Below are 20,466 nucleotides of genomic sequence, written 5' to 3'. Positions count from 1 at the left end.
GCCCACGGCTCAGGACGGAGGTGACTCCCCCTTTACTGAGCGCGCCGGGTTCCTGCTCCGCCCCGCCAGAAACAGGCAGCCCGCAGCGAGGAGCCCAGACCGCCCCGCGCCTGCGCACTGGCTGAGGCCTCCTCCTGCCGGCACGACGGTCTCTCTTGCCCATGCGCGGTAATGGCGCCTCCGGCCGCCCGGTCTCCATAGTAACGGAGAAGCGCAGCGGCCTCCCTGTAGCACTCACCGCCTCCTTGGCCTGGTGGGTGGTCTTCAGCGTCTGGTAGGAAAGCTCCATGGGTGCGGGCTACGCGGGGAGAGGCCCACCTCGCTCACGGCACGGGCCGGGGGAGTATAACCCGCTCGGGGACGCGGGACAGCCACCCCACCGCGCCTCATCCGCACACCGCACAGGGGGAGGGTCTGTCTGAAGATCTGACCAATCAGCGGGCGCTGTCCGCAGCCCGAACCCGTCAGAGCACCGGGAGGTGGGGGAAGCGAGGTTGAGAACTGTCCAATCAAAAGATGGGGCTACTTGACAAACTGGCCAATCGTCATATAGGGAGGCAGGGCCCGCCTGTAAAACTGACCAATCACCACATAAGGCAGTGGCGAGGCCCGGTTTTTAACTACTGAGGAAGTGAGCAGGTGGTTGCGTGCTGTGAACGTGAGGCGCGGAAGGTCCCCGCCGCGCCGCCTGGCCGGCTACCCCCTGCTCCGCTTCGCCCCCTTGGCCACGTTTTAACCCCCGTCAAAGCAGCGCGCAGCGCCTCACGGGTATAAGGGCCGGGTGAAGGGCAGCGGCGTTAGCAGGTGCACTGAGCATGCGCAGTGCGCCGTGAGTAGCGCGTTACCCCGCAGAGCCGTATCCGACCTACGCTACACCGGCCGCTGCTGCTGCTGGCGCGGGGCAGGACCCGGCGACCCGCCCCTCGGAGGGTTTGGAAAGCACCTTGCAGGCCCTGCCCGGAAAAAGTAACCCGCCAGTTCCCTTCCTCGCCGGGCGCCTTCCGACTGGCCTGGGGCACCGGTGTGTGGGGTGTGTATGTGTGTGTGTGTCCACCCCCCGCCGTTAGCTCCGTGCCCGCCCCTACAATGCCGTTAGTTCCGTGCCCGGCCCCACGTCATGGCACATGCTGAGCAGTGTAGGACCCCTCTCAACATGTTCCCACCCTGCCTTTAGCTCCCCTCGTGGCAGGGCATGTTCTGATGGCTATGGATTGAACACCTCTCAGAAGGCGCTCACCCCACGTTTTCATCCTCTGTCCGTAGCAGGGGATATTCGGAAGCATATGGGACACCTCTCAGAACATGCCTACCCTTACAAACTTGCACGTGATAAACCAGCTGCTGTTTGCCATCTGAGGAGGTGTGGAGCCAGAGAGATTAGTGGGTCAGGGAGGTATTTCTGAGGGGAGGTAATATGGGGGATGCGGCTGAGGCAGGTCGGAGTGGGGCAGAGGATAATATGAGGGACATAAATGGGGTGGGGGAGTCTGCCCCAATAGATGATACCTAGGGGGCACAGGAGCTGAATTGGTTTAGGACAGTGCAAATACGGATGACATGTAGTTATCCAAAGATAACTGGCCCTGGTGGGTGTGGGTGCACTGAACCAATTGAATTTAAACCAAGTTCAATACAACTGGTGGCTTAATTAAAAATGTTTCAGGTCACTAGCATAGACAAGGCCCTAATGGTAAAGCCAATCCTAAATCTCTAGTTTGCATCAGATAAGATTGCTGCTTGGTAGTTGAAAATCAAAATCACTATTTATAGAAAGTCCTGGAGTTCTACTCACTGAATGAAGATTCTGAAACAATGACAGGTATTTCTAACAACTTTTGAAAAAGGAATCTTCAAAATACATTGTAGCTATAACTATACTGAAAGCTATAGGTAAGATTGCAAAATGGTTTCAATTATGCCATTTCCATTAGATTCTGAAAAGTTTTCCTTTTGGGATGAAACTGCTCATATTTGGCCTCAGGCTAAGGGCTGGTTTTGTTTGTTCAGTAAGAGGTAAAAACTATATTCTCTTCCCACTAAAAAAACATGAATCATGTTTTTTTTATTATTAGCCAGAGCTACAGCAAAACCTGCTATAGTATGAAAAATTGCATGTATAAAATAGTACCTATTGAATAGTGCCTTGGTTTGAAAGACAATGTTTGTTTGAAAAAGAATAAGATACCATATAGGTAGGGTGACCAGGTGTCCCGATTTTATAGGGACAGTCCTGATTTTTGGGTCTTTTTCTTATATAGGCTCCTATTACCTCCCACTCCCATCCCGATTTTTCACACTTGCTGTCTGGTCACCCTACTAAGAAGAAATGGGCATTTAAGGCTGGCTTGTTGATTTTAACAGTGCCTGAGCAGGCCTGTTTGCTTCTTTGTAATATCACTTTTGTATATTTTTCTCTCCATCCAGCTGGACAGATGTAGGGCTGATAATAGGATTAAACTATACAAGATTGAGAATAGACTAAGTGGTTTCAAACCCCCTCTCCCCTCAAAAAACAAACCTTGACAATTGGGATAGGAAAAATTTCAGGAGTGAAAGTATTGTGGCTTTAGCAATTTTTTTGGTGTGTAACCATACCGCTACAAATTCTGATTTTTTTTAAAGGCCCTGATCCTTTAAGCACATGAATAGTCCCATTTACTCTAATGGAACTGTAGGGTTACTTAAAGGAAAGCACACATGTAAATATTTACAGGATTGTGGCATCTATTTCTTTCTCCTTCCATCATGAGAATAGGAGTCCCAGTGAAAATTAATATATTGCTGTCCCTTTAATTTAGCCTAGCAGAAAATATCTCCAATCAAGCAAACATGGGAACTCAACATGTTCTCTCATTTCACACTAATGGGATGTGAGCCTGGAAGCATAATTGGAATCCCATGAATACTAACATTATACATAGGAATTTCTCTTTAAGGATGATGAAAATAAAAAACCCAAGCACAGCAGGTAAAAGGTAACAAACTTACTCTGCTGCAACATTAAGGTTGTAAAGTTGAACTCAATACAGAAGTTAACATTAATGTGGTCCACATTGCACACCATGTATGTTTTATTGTCTAAGTCTAGTAAATAGATATGCATTAAACTACACACTTAGCAGGAATGAAAATACACTGCAGTGTAACTGAATTAATATTCCTGGAGGAACGTTAACTTCTATATTTCCTTATTTTGAATGTGAGCTCTGAAGCCATAACCATTACTTTGCATTAAAATATTTTTTGCATTTAATATAGCTTGCTCAATATATGTTTTTGATATGGTATTAAAACTAAGGATATCCCTCCTAACTCACCAAGTAAAAGGCTATTTGTAAAGAAGCCAAAGCTAACGAGTGGTGTTTTGTAATTGGCGTATTGATCATGTCATCTCTACGCATGCAGGTTAAAATGCCATCTTATAAATTTTGTTCCTTTAATGGTCAAAAATGGACTGTCACTAGAGCTATTTCCTATCCATTTGGTCCCCAGCAGGTGTATTTACTTGGTGCAGAGACCATGCATCTTGGTGTGCCTCACTGGGAAAAATGTGTGACGCCCTCTTCAGGGTGGCCACCTGTATGACCAAATCAGCTATCTTAGTCTGAGCAGCAGTCTGGCCGTCCTGCTTAGAATGCAAAGCAGTAATGATCTATCACACCCTGTGCAGCTCATTTCATATGCACAGTCCACGTGCCTCAGTGAAGCAGTGAGCCTCTACATGCTGCCTTTATAACCCCTCTATCTGCCACACCATGGCCTTGTTCTGGTTCACCAAGACCTCGATGCATTCCCAGGGATTTTACTCCTGAGAGTCCTGGCCACCACCATCCGGATTAGGCATGGGATCTGCTAGCTTACCAGATCCTCCTTAGGGGCAACATGGGACAAGCACAAGTGGGTGGCTGTGGAACTGCTCTAGTGACAGTATTGAGAGATGCCATTAGACAGATTTAGTCCTGGGGTGTCAGAGCCTTCCTCTGATGACAGGTATCTGCATCCGTCCTGCTTTGAGCAGGGGGTTGGACTAGATGACCTCCTGAGGTCCCTTCCAACCCTGAGATTCTATGATTCTATGATTCTATGATAGTTGGTTGGGTGGCGGGAGCAGGTCGTCTGGTGTGATGATTGGCATACTTCTAAGGAAGCTCAATGGTCAGGGGGTGGGGATGGTGTGATGTCTGCAAGAGAGTAAACATACTTTGCTAAGTCTGTGCTTGATTTCAGTGGTGCAAGATCAGCCCCAACACCTAGTGGTTCAGGATCCATGGACCCATGCAGTAATGACATATGGCATTACATACAGCTAGGACTATCCTTAGGCTGCTTTCCTGGAATGGGAGAAAGGGGCATGCCCTGGGGTACTGGACAGTATATTGCAATAGTGGGCAGTGGGACATATAACGGGTGCATCCATGGCCTGGAAACTGGGTTGATGTGACTGCTCACCATTAAAGTGCATTGCACTCTCCTACTCACTATGGGCTGCTGTCAATATTTACATCTTGCATATGCCCAGTGGGTCACAGTACTAGCTCTCCCTCCCCATGAAAGACATCACAGGCCTAGTGGAGCTAGCCACTTGTAGGTATTTTGGCAGCTGGTTGCTCTGGCCCTTGGGAGTTAGGCACCGATGCACTTTTGAAAATCCCACCCAGAGTCTACCTGCATCTTTAGGTGCTTAAATACCTTTTGAAAATCTGGTCCTTACTCTCTGATGGAAGGAAGAGCCATGAATAAATCATTCACAAAAAACTCTGTGGACTCACACACGTACATAGCAAGTGAGGCTATTTCCTATGCTGTAAAGTGTTTATAAAAGCTCAGACCCCTATCTTGCAACTGGTTCTGCATGAGCAAGTCCTACAGGCTCAGGGTTGCAGTGGGCAATCAGGTAATCCAGGCCCTAAATCTAGGGTGTGTAGAGAGGAAAAACATACCAAACAATGTAATAGAAATATTTTAATTAAATTAATAATGGTCAGTTAAACAATTGTATTTCTTGACATTAAATAGTCTCTTGTTTTGTTTATAACCAGTACTTTGGAGCACTGTGCTAGTGTATTGAGAATAGGAAAGTAAAACAGGCCACACTTCTTTGCCAAAGCCAATCAAAGGACAAAAAGTAAGTAGTGAATAGTAAATTTAGATTGTTTCATTTTAAGCTGTTACTATTAGTACTGTAACCAAAGAAGCATTACTTTAACCTGATAACATGCCTTTAGAACTATATGGATTTTTATCATCTGGTACAACAGATAGAGGGTTGAGTTATACTGCTGCCTTCCATTTCTAAGCTTTGTTGTGCCAATGATCAGGGCTACAGGTTATTCCAGGAATAAGACATAATGGGTGTCTTTCTAACAAAAAATAATTTTTCTTCAGCTATAGATAACAGAAGAATAAAGCTTATAACAGGCAGAGCACAAACTGAAACTATAGACAGTAGGCCTGATTCTCCACCAGGCTTTACCTTGGGTAGTTGTTAACACCTGTGTAAAGAGGATGTTAAATACTACTAAATTAGAATTCTCTCACTTTCATTGGTGCTAATATGTTCCACTCTCTTTGCACAAGTGTAACAAGACAATGAATCTGACTCTACTTGCAGCTTAAAGGTTAAACATCTGTATGGTTAAACATAGTGAACCCCATTCAGCCTGTACTTGTTTCAGCTGCAAAACACAGCCTGTCCCTGCTGTTAGTTTGTATTAATTATCCATATAACTGTGATCAGTAAGGCTAGAGAACACAGGAATTTGTTGGAGTGTAATGCTAATAAGCCTAATTTGTTAGATTGCTGTGAGCAGCTGTGGGGTTTCTAACTGCCTAGCCCAGGGCTTAAACCCTGGCTTGCAGGTACCACCTAGGCTTTACTCATGCTATCAATATTTTATTAGGTAACAAAGCCATGGGAGAGTCAGTATTCACTAGCATGCATGGCAAATGGCCTTGAAAATATTATTATTAAGCTAATGATGTATTTCTCTATTAACAAGCCTATCTCTATGAGGGGAGAGAGCACCCTAGTTCTAGAGGCTTAACTCCCCAGTTTGAGCAGTGTTTGTATAGAAAACCCTGCAGTTCTGGCTTCCTCTTACTAAGAGGTACTGCTTTGCTGATGGCTACTTCACAACAAGGCACAGTGTCTGCTCCACAGATAGCTGTCTCCTCATCTTGCTCTGTGCCTTTAACTACAAAACAAGAGAGGACAGAAGTAGGAAGTGTGGGAGAGGCTCCTGGGCCAGGGGCCTTCAAGAGGCTGAGGAGAAGGAGGAGGTGGAAGAAGCTGCCAAGAAAAGTCACCGTTGAGGTAAGCATGTTTAAAGCTTAGATGAGGGGTTGGACTGGGAGGGGTGGGGCTGAAGTCCTAGTAGGCTGCTGGGGGTGGCAAAGGCTCAGGGTGGCTGAATACCTGGGGGTGATGGCTAGGGAATGCCTTTGTATGTGGGGACACTGAAAGGCTGGGGCTTGTCTATATGCGCAAGGGATAGGTTGAAATTCTTTGGGGATGCTGAAGGGCTGATGCACCAGGAAGGGGGAGAACCCCCCAGAAGTAGAAAATTGAAAGACAGCCCTGGGGTAGGAAGAGAATGGGGCAAGACCTTGAGTGCAAGGAAGAATGTGACTGGATGGGTTCCCCAAGAAGGTGGGGAGCAGGAAATGAGAAGCGGGGGAAGGGAAAAGGGGAGACTGGGAGGAGGACCCTGGAGGGGGAAGAACACTTGTGAAAAGAAGAGAGTGGGACCTGGGGAGGGAAAGAACATTGCAGGAGGTGGTAAGTGGGGAGGTCTGTGAAGAGAGGAAATAGAAAGGGCTGGGGAGGAAGACTGGAGAACAGAGGTGAGAGGGAGGAAGGGTTGAAAGGAAGAGTTAACAAGCGGGAAATGAAGCCAAAAGAAAAGTAGGAGACAGCAGACTGGAAAGAAAGGTAGACTAACTTTATTTCTTATTGTCTTATAACATGTTAGATGTCAAAACATTCCAAAAACAGTCTGCTTGCTTATATAGCTCACCTGACATTGGGAAATGTGATTCTGTAGGTTGCTGGGTCGATAGATGTGGCTGTGAATTGGAAGAGGATAGAGAAGCCTGGCGTTCCTCTGTGTGAGGGAGAAAATATTTTGCTTTGATGTCTTTTATATCTCCAATTCTGTCTTGAATATGTTTGTTTCCATATGCAGCTGAAGGGAAAAATATGAGGTGCATTGCAGGGGATGGGAGGGTCTAACATAAGAATGGCCACACTCAGTGAGGTCAGTTGTCCATCTATCCCAATATGCTGCACTCTGACAGTAACCAGTGCCCGATCCTTCAGAGGGACTGAACAGAACAGGGCAATTATCAAGTGATCCTTCCCCTCTCATTCAGTCCCAGCTTCTGGCAGTCTGAGGTTTAGGGACACCTAGAGCATGGGATTGCATCCCTGACTATTTTGGCTAATAGTCACTGATGGACCTGACCTCCACGAATAAGGTCTGGTTTGGTTGGTTGGGCTGCATGATGTGTATGTGATGGTCTAATTGAACCTAACTTTTTGAACTAGCAACTTATTCTAGTACAGAATTTCAGATGCTACATGGGTTTATTTAGTTCACTATCTTGAATTTTTGAGTCAGATTACGGTAGGTTGTGCAGAAGGGATGGGACAAGGGCACCAGGAGCTTTCCTTCCCCTAGGCTAGCCACAATGGGCTTGTCTTTGCTTAAATAAATAAATAAATGACTAAATCAGGTTGTGTTATGACAATCTTGAAGAGTTGTGGCAACTAACATTGTTAAACATGAGTTTACAGTCAGTAGACGGGGCAAGTTATCCCTAATCATGGTTAAACCTTGATGGAACCATGAGGTCTATCTGCAACCAGCTGACATGATGCTAAACACAAAGGTCCCTGTCTGAACTGACTGCAAATTAGTGTTTAATACTGAATTAATGTGACTCCTCAAGGTTATAACATGAAGCAATCTTCTAGAGTTGTTGATACCAATGTGACTAGAGAGTATCAATGCTGTGTATGGCATAGCACTACCAGCCTCCCCAAAAGATCAAGGGTGGTGCAATGTTTGCAGTCTTCAATGGTCAGCAGAGCTGATTGGACTTGAGTGGGGATTTGCATGTTGTCCTCTGTCCCAGGGCAGTGGAATTCTCGCTTCAGTATGCACTTCCAGGGCCGGCTCTAGACCCCAGCGTGCCAAGCCGGGAGGGCGGCAGGCGGCTCGGGTGGACCTCCTGCAGACGTGCCTGCGGAGGGTCCGCTGGTCCCGCGGCTCCGGTGGACCCTCTGCAGGCATGCCTGTGGGAGGTCCACCCGAGCCGCGGGACCAGCGGACCCTCCGCAGGCATGCCGCCCCAAGCGCGCGCTTGGCGCGCTGGTGTCTAGAGCCGGCCCTGCCGCCAGAGCACCCCCTGCGGCGTGCCGCCCTGCTTGGGGCGGCGCAATTGCTAGAGCCAGAATTCTTCCTGACCGCACTTGTTGCAGCATGGCCTGCTGCACAGGCTCTGGCTAACTCATATAGTCTAGAGCCCTTTGTTTTGAAATGTTTTTTAAAAACATTTTGTATATTTGTTACAAGCTTAAAATAAAAGTGCCCCTTCTTGCTGACTGCAGGAAACTTTGGAATTTCAAAACCTTCTGGGTCAGGAAGCCTAAAGCTTTCCTTTTTTAATGCCCCTCTGTGTCTTCTCAGTCTCGCTACTTGAGCTGGTCTGGTTGCTTGCCTGTTTGTTGGCTCCATTCTTGCCTTTTAATAAATCAATTTGATTTAACAGCAACATTGCCAACAAAACTGAATATTGTGACTAGGCAATTACTGTAACTAGATAATTATCTCTGGCTGCTTTTGAAAATATGTATTTCAGTTGCACCTCAATGTTTGTTTTGCTGTAAATGTCTCAGCATTTCCTGTGCAGCAGGAGATCCATTATTCTGTTTCAAAGTTTACTGCCGATGACATTTTTTCTTCATTTTTTATTAATAAAATGTATCTCTATCACTTCTGTTGTGATGAGACTTATCTGATAGTAAATGGATAAAACTGAGAGCAATGAAATTTATGAATAATTTCAATATATATCAATATTGCACTTTAACATGTTTGGACTTATGCTACCTTCCCTCACATTAATAAAATAACATCACTTCATATAAACAAAAATTCAATATTTGGAGCACACACTTCTGTTCAAAAGAATAATAAATACTCCTGTTAAGGCGCTGGACAGGGATTCAGGAGATCTGGATTCTAATATCTGCTCTGCCACAGACTTCCTCTTTGATGTTGGGCAAGTTACTTAATTTCTTTGCTTCCATTGCCCTTCTGTAAAATAGGCTAGTACGTCAATAGATACTACAGTGCTGGAGAGGTCAGAGGTAAGACTAGAAATAAAGCCTTAGATAAAATATGGATAAATGCATTCTGCACCCATATGTTGTAAGACTTGTTAGAAATTAAGGAACAGCAAAGAATCCTGTGGCACCTTATAGACTAACAGAAGTTTTGCAGCATGAGCTTTCGTGGGTGAATACCCACTTCTTCGGATGCAAGCAGAAGAAGAAGTGGGTATTCACCCACGAAAGCTCATGCTGCAAAACTTCTGTTAGTCTATAAGGTGCCACAGGATTCTTTGCTGCTTCTACAGAACCAGACTAACACGGCTACCCCTCTGATACTAGAAATTAAGGGTTTCTTTGGTAAATGTTTGACAGTTGTGGTGGCTGAAATCCTCTATCCACAGAACAGGTACAATGTTAGTGCGAGCTTCCTTATATGTGCTACCACTTCTTTTCATATGCCTTAGTCCAGATCTGGAAGGATGATTTGTGGGGTGAGGCTCTGATCCATGACTGGGGCCCCTAGGCACTGCTGCAGTACAAATACATAATGATTTTGAGGAAGACTCCATTGTGAAGTAGTTAAAAAGCATTTTTAAAGTATTTCCCGATTACCGCATATAGTGGTAGATTACTCTTTTGAAAACAAATATCTTGTATATTGTATCTCATACCACAATAAAAGGAGTTTTAGAAATATACAACACTTGCAAAGGTTTATGGGGCTTTACAAACATATATGGTGATGTTCCCTGACCAGTCCAAGACAAGAGAATGGACAGTAGTTCAGAAGAGGAAGGGTTTGAAGATGAGGGATTGGTAGAAGTGGTGGATTTTATAGGAAGATATTTCAGGCATAGGGGGCAATTTATGGTGTGACATGGTAGATTTTGGATTGTAAATGGTTTACGGCAGGGACTGTCTCTTGTTATATGTCCACATAGCACCTAGAATGCTTTGGGTGCCATATACAATCAAGAATAGTTATATTTGGAGGTTGTGTTGTGATGATATTCTGGGAGAGTGGGACAGTAAGTGATCCTGTGCAGATGGTGGTGTGAGGGGAAGCCAAGTGTTGAACTAGACTGCAACACTGTAGTGGGATCATGGGGGGCCAGGCCATGATGCTGTATAAAGGCCACATAATATGGAGGGACAGTGCCTAGTGGAGAAGATGTGATGCTTTGTGGAAGCCTCATTGCAGGGGGCTGCCAAGAAGAGGAGGGGATGATGAGAAGGTGATGCTGTAAGGAGGTCTCATGGGGGTGGGGGAGGACATTGGATATTAGGAAAAACTTTTTCACTAGTAGGGTGGTGAAGAACTGGAATGGGTTACCTAGGGAGGTAGTGGAATCTCCTTCCTTAGAGGTTTTTAAGGTCAGGCTTGACAAAGGCCTGGCTGGGATGATTTAGCTGGGTTTGGTCCTGCTTTGAGCAGGGGGTTGGACTAGATGACCTCCTGAGGTCCCTTCCAACCCTGAGATTCTATGATTCTATGATGATTCTATGACAACAGTGACAGTTGTGTTTGGGACAGTCATAGTGATCTGTGACATCAGATGGGGTGGCCTTGTTGCAAGGGGGACAGTGCCAGGTGAGGAGGCTATGTAGGGGGGGATGTAACAATTTTGAAGGGAGGGTGTGTGGTAAAGAGGATGGTGGCAGGTGGGCAGGGGATGTAGTAGGGGCAAGACATGGTGATGTAGAGGGCAGGGTATGTGGCAATGGGGGATGATGCCAGGTGGGCTGTAGGGAGGATATGTTGTAGGGAGAACAGTGGTGGGGGGCGATGTAGTGGGGAACACAGGCTGTGGGGGATATGGTGTCAGGTCAGGGAGAGACAGACATTGTGATACTGTGGGGAGGGTATGTGGCGGGAAGGGGAACTGTGATGCCATGGGTAGGAGATGCTGTCAGGTACTGGGTGAAATGGGTGATACAGTGATGCTGTGGGGAGGGGATGCTGTTAGGCATGGGGGTGCTGTGTGGGAGGGGATGCTGTCAGGGAGCATGAGGGGGCAGGGGGGATGCTATTGGGTGTGGGGAGGACATGGGGTGCTGTGTCAGGTGGGGCGTGAGGGGGCAGGGGTATGCTCTTGGGTGGGAATGCTGTGGGGCGGGGGTGCAGGGTATGGGGGTGCTGTGGGGGAGGGGATGCTTGTCAGGTGGAGTGGGGGGGCAGGCGGGTGCTGTGTGGAGGGCATGGGGTGCTGTGGGGGCGGGGGTGCTGTCAGGTGGAGTGTGGGGAGCAGGCGGATGCTGTGTGGAGGGCATGGGGTGCTGCGGGGTACGGGGGTGCTGTCAGGTGGAGTGTGGGGAGCAAGCGGATGCTGTGTGGAGGGCATGGGGTGCTGTGGGGGCGGGGGTGCTGTCAGGTGGAGTGTGGGGAGCAGGCGGATGCTGTGTGGAGGGCATGGGGTGCTGTGGGGGCGGGGGTGCTGTCAGGTGGAGTGTGGGGAGCAGGCGGATGCTGTGTGGAGGGCATGGGGTGCTGTGGGGGCGGGGGTGCTGTCAGGTGGAGTGTGGGGAGCAGGCGGATGCTGTGTGGAAGGGAGATGCAGTGGCGGAGCGGATGCCGTGTCCCTACAGCCTGGGCACGGAACCACCCCCTTCTCCCCGCACCTGAGGAGCCCGTGACCGAGCGCCCCCCTCCCCTTCTCGTCCCGCCCCCGTGCGCAGCGGGGCCGGATGGGCTGCGGAGCCCGCCCCGTCACGTGGGGGGCGCACAGAGGGTGCAGGATGGTGGCGGCTGCGGCGGCGCCCGGCGGCGGCAGCGGGTAGAAAATGGCGGATTTCGAGGCGCTGAGGGTGAGGAGAAAAATCCATCCCTAGCGACCCCCCAGACCCCCGCCATTGCTAGCCAGAGCGGCCGGCCTCGCCCACAGCTCGGGCGGGACCCCTCAGCCGGGGCCGGTCACTGATACAGGGTCTGACCCCCCCGTCTCACCCGCTCCCTCGGGCCCTTTTGGGGGCTCCCACCTCATCTGCCGGTCCCCACCAGGGTCTTGCCCCGCAGGGTCTTCACCCACTAGCCCGGATTCCCTCCCCCCCGCGGTCTCCGTCCCAATCTGCCGCCTCAGAGTGTGCGCCTCCGCCGCCCCCCCCGCCCCCCCCGCTCCCACGCTGCTGAGGGCCCAGGTTGCCTTCATGATTCTCAAACGGAGATGGAGGGGAGGGGCAAAGTGGAGGTGCCCTACTCCTGCTCCCCAGATCTGGAGCTTTCAGTGATTGCATGCCCGGGCGCTGATCTCTAATTATTTACCAGAGTTAGATGGGGGCGGGGGGAGAACTAGCCTCCCCCCCCCTTCAATGTGAATGTGGCTTTTTTTTTAATCTTTTGACTAGGATAAACTAGTAGTAGTATAAAATAGCCAGTTTTGAGGGGGGCGGGGGGAGAAAGACAGTTGCCAGTAATTCGTACCAGAAAACAATCAAAATTATTTTTAAAAGGGAGGACACTTGAGGTGTCTTTTAAATGTCTCTTGAAATTAGAGATGAATGCAGGCCTCAAATTAAGGTGCTTTGTGCACACACGCTATCATTCATTAGCACATCTCAGCGATCTTATCCTCACCTGTACATTCTTTGACTTCAAGGAAAATGCTTTCTATTGCCTTACTTTTTTTTTTAAGAGGTGGAGGAGTGGAAAACTTGCAAATCCTGGTTTCCATTTTCATGTTGAGATTGTTTTCCGACATCTTGAAATCATCCTTGTACATCCAGTTTACACTAGTATAGAAAATTTCTGCCCACTAAGTGAGATGACTTGCAATTGAGATATGAAAGGAGACAATTCCGCAGTCATATATGGCACCTTTTTTCTATGTCTTACAGAAATGTATATCATTTTGTATTAATTGTGGGATGGGGGACTCAAACTGATTTTTAAAATCAGATTTAAGAGAGGTTAAATTTGCCATGGAAATACATTAATTGAATGCAAATTTGTGAACAATATGCACAAATGCAAGGACTATGGAAATCGGTATTTTTTGTGGCAGAACTATTCCATCTACTCATTCACTTGATGTCTTTTTACACAGTTACATTGAACTCCTGTAAACACTTCCAACATCAAGCACATTTCTTCCTTTATCAGAGGGGTAGCCGTGTTAGTCTGGTTCTGTAAAAGCAGCAAAGAATCCTGTGGCACCTTATAGACTAACAGACGTTTTGCAGCATGAGCTTTCGTGGGTGAATACCCACTTCTTCGGATGCAAGTGGTGGAAATTTCCTGGGGCAGGTATATATAAGCAAGCAAGAAGCAAGCTAGAGATAACGAGGTTAGATCAATCAGGGAGGATGAGGCCCTGTTCTAGCAGTTGAAGTGTGAAAACCAAGGGAGGAGAAACTGGTTCTGTAATTGGCAAGCCATTCACAGTCTTTGTTTAGTCCTGAGCTGATGGTGTCAAATTTGCAGATGAACTGGAGCTCAGCAGTTTCTCTTTGAAGTCTGGTCCTAAAGTTTTTTTTGCTGTAGGATGGCCACCTTAAGATCTGCTATTGTGTGGCCAGGGAGGTATTTCTTCCTTTGAAATATCTGTTAAGTCTAATACAAAGAGCTGACTACTTCTGCTTTTTAAAAAATATAAACATCTTTTTAATTTCCTTAAAACTTCTGCAAACATCATTTTTGGTACACCGCTACCTCGATATAACGCCACCCAATAGAACGTGGTAAAGCAGTACTGTGGGGTGGGGGCAGGGCTGTGCACTCTGGTGGATCAAAGCAAGTTCAATATAACACGGTTTCACCTATAATGCGGTAAGATTTTTTGGCTCCCAAGGACAGCGTTGTATCGAGATAGAGGTGTATATGACATTTTCCTTCATATTCTTATTTCTAGTAAGTAGAGCCCAAGTCTGCAAGAATGCCATGCTTGCAGTGGGAATTTTATGTATAGGAGGTTTACAAAACAGCTCTTAAACTTATGGTAGGGATTTCTGCTGTCACCAATTAACATGAACCCCAGGGCTAGCACCAGTGGGAGCTCTGGTGTAGAGAAGGCTCTTGTAGCCAGGCCACTTTTCACCAGGCTTAACTAACATGTGGGAAACACTGGCAGTTGCCAGAGCTCTGCCTGTTAGGGATTCTGCCAGTGCTAACATTGACCAGTTTGTTGGAACCATAGCTCTGGTGGGGGAATTTTTTCAGAAAATATTCCTAATCCAGATAGGATCTGAGGGAAGAGCAGAGTTTGGTCTTCCTGCATATGGGCTTTCTGAATTGATTTAGTAAGACTTTTTTTAGGCAATATAGGTGTGATTTTTTTTTTTTTGGCTTTTTTGGGTTTGCTTGTTCAACCCCCTTCCCATGTCATACTATCAATTGTCTTGTCTTTCTACTAACTTTATACCAGGAAACTTCAGTCTTCTGTTTTAGCCCACCTGCAGTTTGCAATAGAAAGGAGGATATAGCAAAATGGACGTTGTCTCAAAGGAGGTATAAGATAAAAAGTTCCCATAAAGTTCATTCCATCTTGCCCCTAATTACGTTGAGTGAATTGGAAATATACATCTGAAATGTCAGGTGTGAAGGTGGACATCCTGAATTTCTTCACTAGACGATGTAGGTTTTGACACAGCTTAAATTATTAAATTATTGTCTGTAAGGGACTCTTCTTTGTCCATACTTCTATAGATGGAAACTTATGTAAATTTTCCCCCTCTACAATTTGATTGTTGATAGTGCTGCTTTATCTTCCTCGCTATTTTCTATCCTCATAACACCAAATAACAGGAAGTAAGTTATATGTGGTCTTTAAGCATCTTACTACTGTGCAGGCGCATAGCTAAAGTAGCTTTAACTGTAAGCCCTTTGAGGCAGGGATGTGATTTGTATGATGCACTAATAAACCATACACATCTATGTAGATCAGGGGTAGGCAACCTATGGCACGTGTGCCGAGCTGATTTTCAGTGGCACTCACGTTGCCCAGGTCCTGTCCACCGGTCCGGAGGGCTCTGCATTTTAATTTAATTTTAAATGAAGCTTTTTAAACATTTTAAAAATCTTATTTACTTTACATACAACAATAGTTTATCTATTACAGACTTATAGAAAGAGACCTTCTAAAAACGTTAAAATGTATTACCGGCATGTGAAACCTTAAATTAGAGTGAATAAATGAAGACTCGGCACACAACTTCTGAAAGGTTGCCGACCCCTGATGTAGGTTGTCCCTTGCTATGGCTGATAGAGGGCTGTATGATCCAAGAAAGCTTTATATTATTACTAATGTGGTGAATTAAATGATCCAGTAGAGCAGTGGTTTTCAAACTGGGATATGCGTACTCCTTAGGGGTACGTAAAATTTCATCGAGGCATGTGAGAGAAATCCTGTATTGACAGCCAATGCATCATGTTATCCCTTACAGACCTTCTCCCTCTCCTCCTCCTCCCCCCCCCCCCCCGTTTTCGTAGGTATATTATGACCTTTTCTCCAATAGGGGTACACAGTAGACTGCATTATTTGGAAAGGGGTATACAGCTTAAAAAGTTTGAAAACCACTGCAGTAGAGAATAGGGGCAGGATCACATTCATTGTAAATTATAGGAGCCTCCAGCTTCCATGATGGAGGGTAGGATTTGATGAGAAAAACTATGCTTTCCCTTATCCTCGTACCCAGTTTATATTCCTGCCTCAGTTACTGGTTTAGATAAGACACATTGCTAGAAAATAAAATCCCCATTATCATAGTACCTCAGTGCCTCACAGTCCTCAGTGTAGATATTTTCAGAACACTTCCTCCGAGGGAAATGTTATCTCCATTTTACAGATAGGACAGTGGGGCACAGATTTTTAAAAAGTATTTCAGCATTGGAAGACCCAAGTACCATTGACTTCAGTGAAACTTAGGCTCCTAAGTTACATAGGCCTTGCATTGCTGAGCGAGTACTGTCCATATTTTTAGAGGCATTTAGGTCTTAATGACTTGCCCAAGGTCACACACGAAGTTTGTAGTGGGGTAGGGACCTGGGTCTCTTGAGTTCCAGGCTAGTGCCTAACCCCTGGATTACCCTTTCTTTGTAAAAGTTGTAGAGTGATGCTAGATAGTGACTGTTGGTCCAAAGTGATGGCTCTGATATTTCCATTTCTATTTATCTTACCTGTAAACTGGGGTGTCTGTGATCTAGCTTCTCTAGTTCAGAGACTATCTTGATGTCTGTTTAGCACTGGGAAGGTGGTGGTTTAGGATCTCTTTTTGTGATCCTATGTTGCTGCTGGAGAGAGTGCAGTGCATGTCTAGCCATTAAGGCCTTTACTCCCATTGATAAATCACAGTTTAAAAGACTGAGCATGACACTCACCTGTTTGGATTAGTGTATCTGAATTACAGAAATTCAATTCACAGGTATGAAGTTTCTTTTTGACAGCCACTCCTGCATGCCCCACAGTCAAGGAGGAGAATGGCTTCTTCTCAAACTGCTTTTATGGATTAACCTCCAGAAATTAGTGTTTTGTGGATTAATCTACAGTATTGTCCGTTTCAGAGTGGTAGCCGTGTTAGTCTGTATCAGCAAAAACAACCGAGGAGTCCTTGTGGCACCTTAGACTAACAGATTTATTTGGGCATAAGCTTTCGTGGGCTAGAACCCACTTCATCAGATGCATGGCAGAGTTGCTTGCTGCACTGATGCTGAGCAAGCTGTTCACCTCAATATGTGGTCTCTACCTGTCTTGTGAAGGGACATTAGGGCAGCTTGGAAAGCTCAATTTTTATTAGTAAGCTCACTGGAAGTTTAGAAGCAGCAGATCAGGCTTCAAGCTTGATTCTGGTGGGTTGTTTTTTTTCAGGCCAGTAGAGTATGGGGATGCTGTAGTCAGTGTGCTCAGCTTTCTGGGGTGAAGGAGCATTTTTATGTTGTGTTTTATGATTGTGGTATTAACATACTGTGTGGGGAGCCACGACCAAAGAGTTGGAGGCAGGAAGCCTTTCATTGTGGTTAAAGAAAACCAGCAGATCTTGTAGGAGCCGCCATATTCCCAATTTTTTTGGAGAGGTGTCCCTGATTGTCATGGTACTCTATTTAGTTTGTAGAATTGACTGCTTTTTATTATACTTTATACAAATACACCAAAGACTATTGCATTAAAGTATAAGCTTTTGTTGTCTCTTGTGGAAATGGTCGTTATCTTTCCCGAGCAAAATAATGCTCTGAATGTAGTTTGAAGAAAGTCTTGAGAGAAGTTGTCATCAAAAACATCCAGAGTAAGCCTTACCTCTCACAGGCCTTAACATTCTGGAAAGATCAGATGAATTCTGAATAAGATGGTTTAATTGTATAATATAATGGTGTTTCTTTTAAAAGCATTTTAGCACTCTGAGGAACTTGAAGGTTTAGGTTGAAAGAAGCACAATTTTGTGCTTATCTCTTAATATTTTGTGTCTTGCAAGACTTCCATCTGTGTGGACAATAGAAAAGTTTTAGGTGAACAAGAATATACATGTTCATTCCTTTTACATTAGGAAACAAATTAGGTGTGACATTGGGAACCTGTCATGCCATTTGGAAGGAAAGAAGAATGTGCCAGCAGAAAGAAATTCAAGTGGATCCACATTTCTGTACCCAAAAAGAAGTTTGAATCCACACCAGGTTTCATTAGGGCTTGTAAACAATGGAAAGTAAGTAGCATCTCATTTTAATAACTGCATCTGCTTTCAGACTGGGTAATACTTGCTGACACACATCTAATCAAGGGACTAATAACATCCTAGTAAAAAAACATGGTGGCTGAGAGGAGTGCATGCAAGTTTGGAAGTCTCAAAGTTCTGAGTTTTAAACTTAAGTTGCACAACAGAATCCTTGTGCCGCCATAGATAAGATCTTTAACTTTTCTGCATCCATCTCCACGCTTTGTAAAATGGGGAGAATAGTTGCCTACTTAACTAGGGTATTGTAAACATTGTACAAATACTAACTAATCCTCACAACATGTAAAATGCTATATGTGTCCTTAGTATTAAGAAATAGAGTAAGAAAATGGTTATGGGATGTGCAGGTGTATAAAACATTTTGTATATCTACAGTATACTGAACTATTGCCATACTGTGTAACATTAGTTGTTCAGGTATAAAATTAAAACCACTGCACTTAACACACTTAATTTTATCCAGTATAATAATGCATTTTAAAGTGTGGATTCTCAGTTGCTAGCCAGGAAGGAAACAGCATATTATAAAGTGGATGAATTTTGTTTATCTTGTCATGCCCCATTGTGCACATCTTTCAGTTTTTGTCATGTATTACTTGCATCAAGGGCTCTGGGTTTATGATTTCTAACACAAAGCCAATGTGTAATTCTTGATAAAACTTGAGTGGTGGAATGCAGCTGTGACTAGACCGTGAACAATTGTCTATAACTATATGCTGTAGAGATCACGACATTGTTTAAAACATTCTATTCATTATGTTTAATAAAATAACTGATTGTAGCTGTAAGGTAATCTTAACATTTGGGACTTCATCCTGCAGTCCCTGCGCACACGCATCCCACATATTTTGAACAGAGATTTTGTGTTACAGGTTTGGTACCTTAAATATTAAATGGGGTTGGGGGGGAGATGAATTGTAATACTCTAGAGTTTTAAGATCCAGTAATTCACACAAGCAATATTTAAAGAATGCTAACGGGGCAGAAAAAAGTGAGATCATCTATTTCATAGGATTAAAAAAAACGATGGGATGCTCCTTGATACCTGAGTGGTGAGCATGTAGGGCCAAGTTTTCAGAGATTTGTGCATCCAACACAAACATGCAGTTATGGTTTACAATACCATGCACTGGGATGCATGCAGCTTTGAAAACCTACTGCTTAATTTATACGTTTCCTCATTAGCTATAAATTGTATTCTTCTTGCCCTCCCTTTTAGGGCCAGATAATCAGATGGTGTAAACAAGCATACCTCCATTTATTTCAGTGCACATACTTATTTTCGAGTTGATCTTGCTAACATTTTTGTTACATGAGTGTAGAGCAGAGAACTGGAATCAGGAAGCCTGGTTCTGTTCATGAGTCTGTCACAGTGTTGGTGAGCCACCTTGGCCAAATCACATAAACTCTCATTGCTAGAGCCCTTCCAAATTCCTGGCCGCGAAACGTGTCAGACCATGAAATCAAGCTATTGGATGGGAGGGGCAGGGTTGGGGGCACCCCAGCCAGGGGCTCCTACCTGGTCCCCCTCTCCAGCTGCCAGTCCCCCCTGGGCTTGGAATGGATGGGACTTAATCTTCTCCTGCACAGCTGCTTGTGGGGAAGGGGGAGGGAATCAGACCCACCTCCGGGTACCTATCCCAGCTGCAGGAAGCTCTGGGACTGGGCAGGGAAGAGCAAGTCCTGTCCCTCCCCAGCCTAGCTGGGACTAGCAGCTAGGAGCACCCCCAGCAGCACGGGGGAAGTCAGACTCGCCTCCACCTCCAGTAACCTCCTGTGATGGCAGAAAGTTCCGGGGCTGCTGCCTTCAGAACCTAGCTCTGAAGGCAGTGCAGAAGTGAGGGTGGCAATCCCATGGACCATGCCCCCTGACTCCCTTTTGGGTCGGCACCCCCACGGTTACAACACCCTGAAATTTCAGATGTGTAAACATCTCAATGTGAAATTGACTAATTTTTAATTTCGGTGGTCATGAAATAGACCAGAATGGACTGAGAATTTGATATGGCCCTACTCATTGCCTGTGACAGTCTTGAGATCTTTGTATGAAAGGTGGTATGTAAGTGCATTAGCAGCACTATTAGCAGTCTGAAGACTAAAAGATGAGTTGGGGGAAAAAAAGAATGTAGAGATTCAAGTACTTCTTGGTTGAAGTTTTTTCCAAGTAGAGTAGTGGATTTAGACATGTCTTCCATTAATTTCAATGGAAAATACCTAAATTCCCTAGATTGCTTTGAAAGCTAAGTTCCTATTCACTTGCTAAACTTAAGGCTTGACTTGAAACAATCATGAATAGTAACTACTTCTTATTTGATTTCAACTTTTTTAAATGGGTGAAACTTTCCTGTCTATATTTGGATCTAATGGCCTTCAAAATCTTGTTTTTGCAAAAACACACTTGGATTATAAAAGCACAGGAAAAACCCTTGAAGCTCCCAGACTATTTTTCCTGTTTAAAACGTAAACTTTGTTCA

General features: G+C 45.4%; 2 protein-coding genes across 11 annotated transcripts in view; one reads left to right on the top strand and one right to left on the bottom strand.

The window, feature by feature from the left end:
• The window catches only part of KATNAL2 (katanin catalytic subunit A1 like 2), a 51,323-nt gene extending 50,683 nt beyond the window's left edge, over positions 1 to 640 (bottom strand). For 3 of the 5 annotated variants that reach the window (XM_045020870.1, XM_045020869.1, XM_045020874.1), the window contains exon 1: positions 239 to 639. In XM_045020870.1, coding sequence (XP_044876805.1) covers positions 239 to 289 — 51 coding nt within the window. In that variant the 5' untranslated portion in view covers positions 290 to 639. Of the gene's footprint in view, positions 1 to 238 lie in introns of all 5 variants that reach the window. The other 2 variants (XM_045020872.1, XM_045020871.1) reach the window with 1 other exon arrangement.
• A 4,402-nt stretch (positions 641 to 5,042) lies between these two features.
• The window catches only part of PIAS2 (protein inhibitor of activated STAT 2), a 55,165-nt gene continuing 39,741 nt past the window's right edge, over positions 5,043 to 20,466 (top strand). For 2 of the 6 annotated variants that reach the window (XR_006580372.1, XR_006580373.1), the window contains exon 1: positions 5,846 to 6,313. Coding sequence is in view for 4 of the 6 variants with exons in the window: in XM_045020867.1 (XP_044876802.1) it covers positions 6,122 to 6,313 (192 nt within the window). In the remaining 2 variants the exon portion in view is untranslated. Of the gene's footprint in view, positions 5,126 to 5,843; positions 6,314 to 17,806; positions 17,963 to 20,466 lie in introns of those variants that run through there. The other 4 variants (XM_045020868.1, XM_045020867.1, XM_045020865.1 and 1 more) reach the window with 4 other exon arrangements.

Source organism: Mauremys mutica, chromosome 6 (assembly GCF_020497125.1).
Source record: "Mauremys mutica isolate MM-2020 ecotype Southern chromosome 6, ASM2049712v1, whole genome shotgun sequence".
NCBI classification, from domain to species: domain Eukaryota; kingdom Metazoa; phylum Chordata; order Testudines; family Geoemydidae; genus Mauremys; species Mauremys mutica.
The sequence above is the reverse complement of the archived record's forward strand: the minus strand, read 5'-3'. Positions and strand labels throughout refer to the sequence as shown.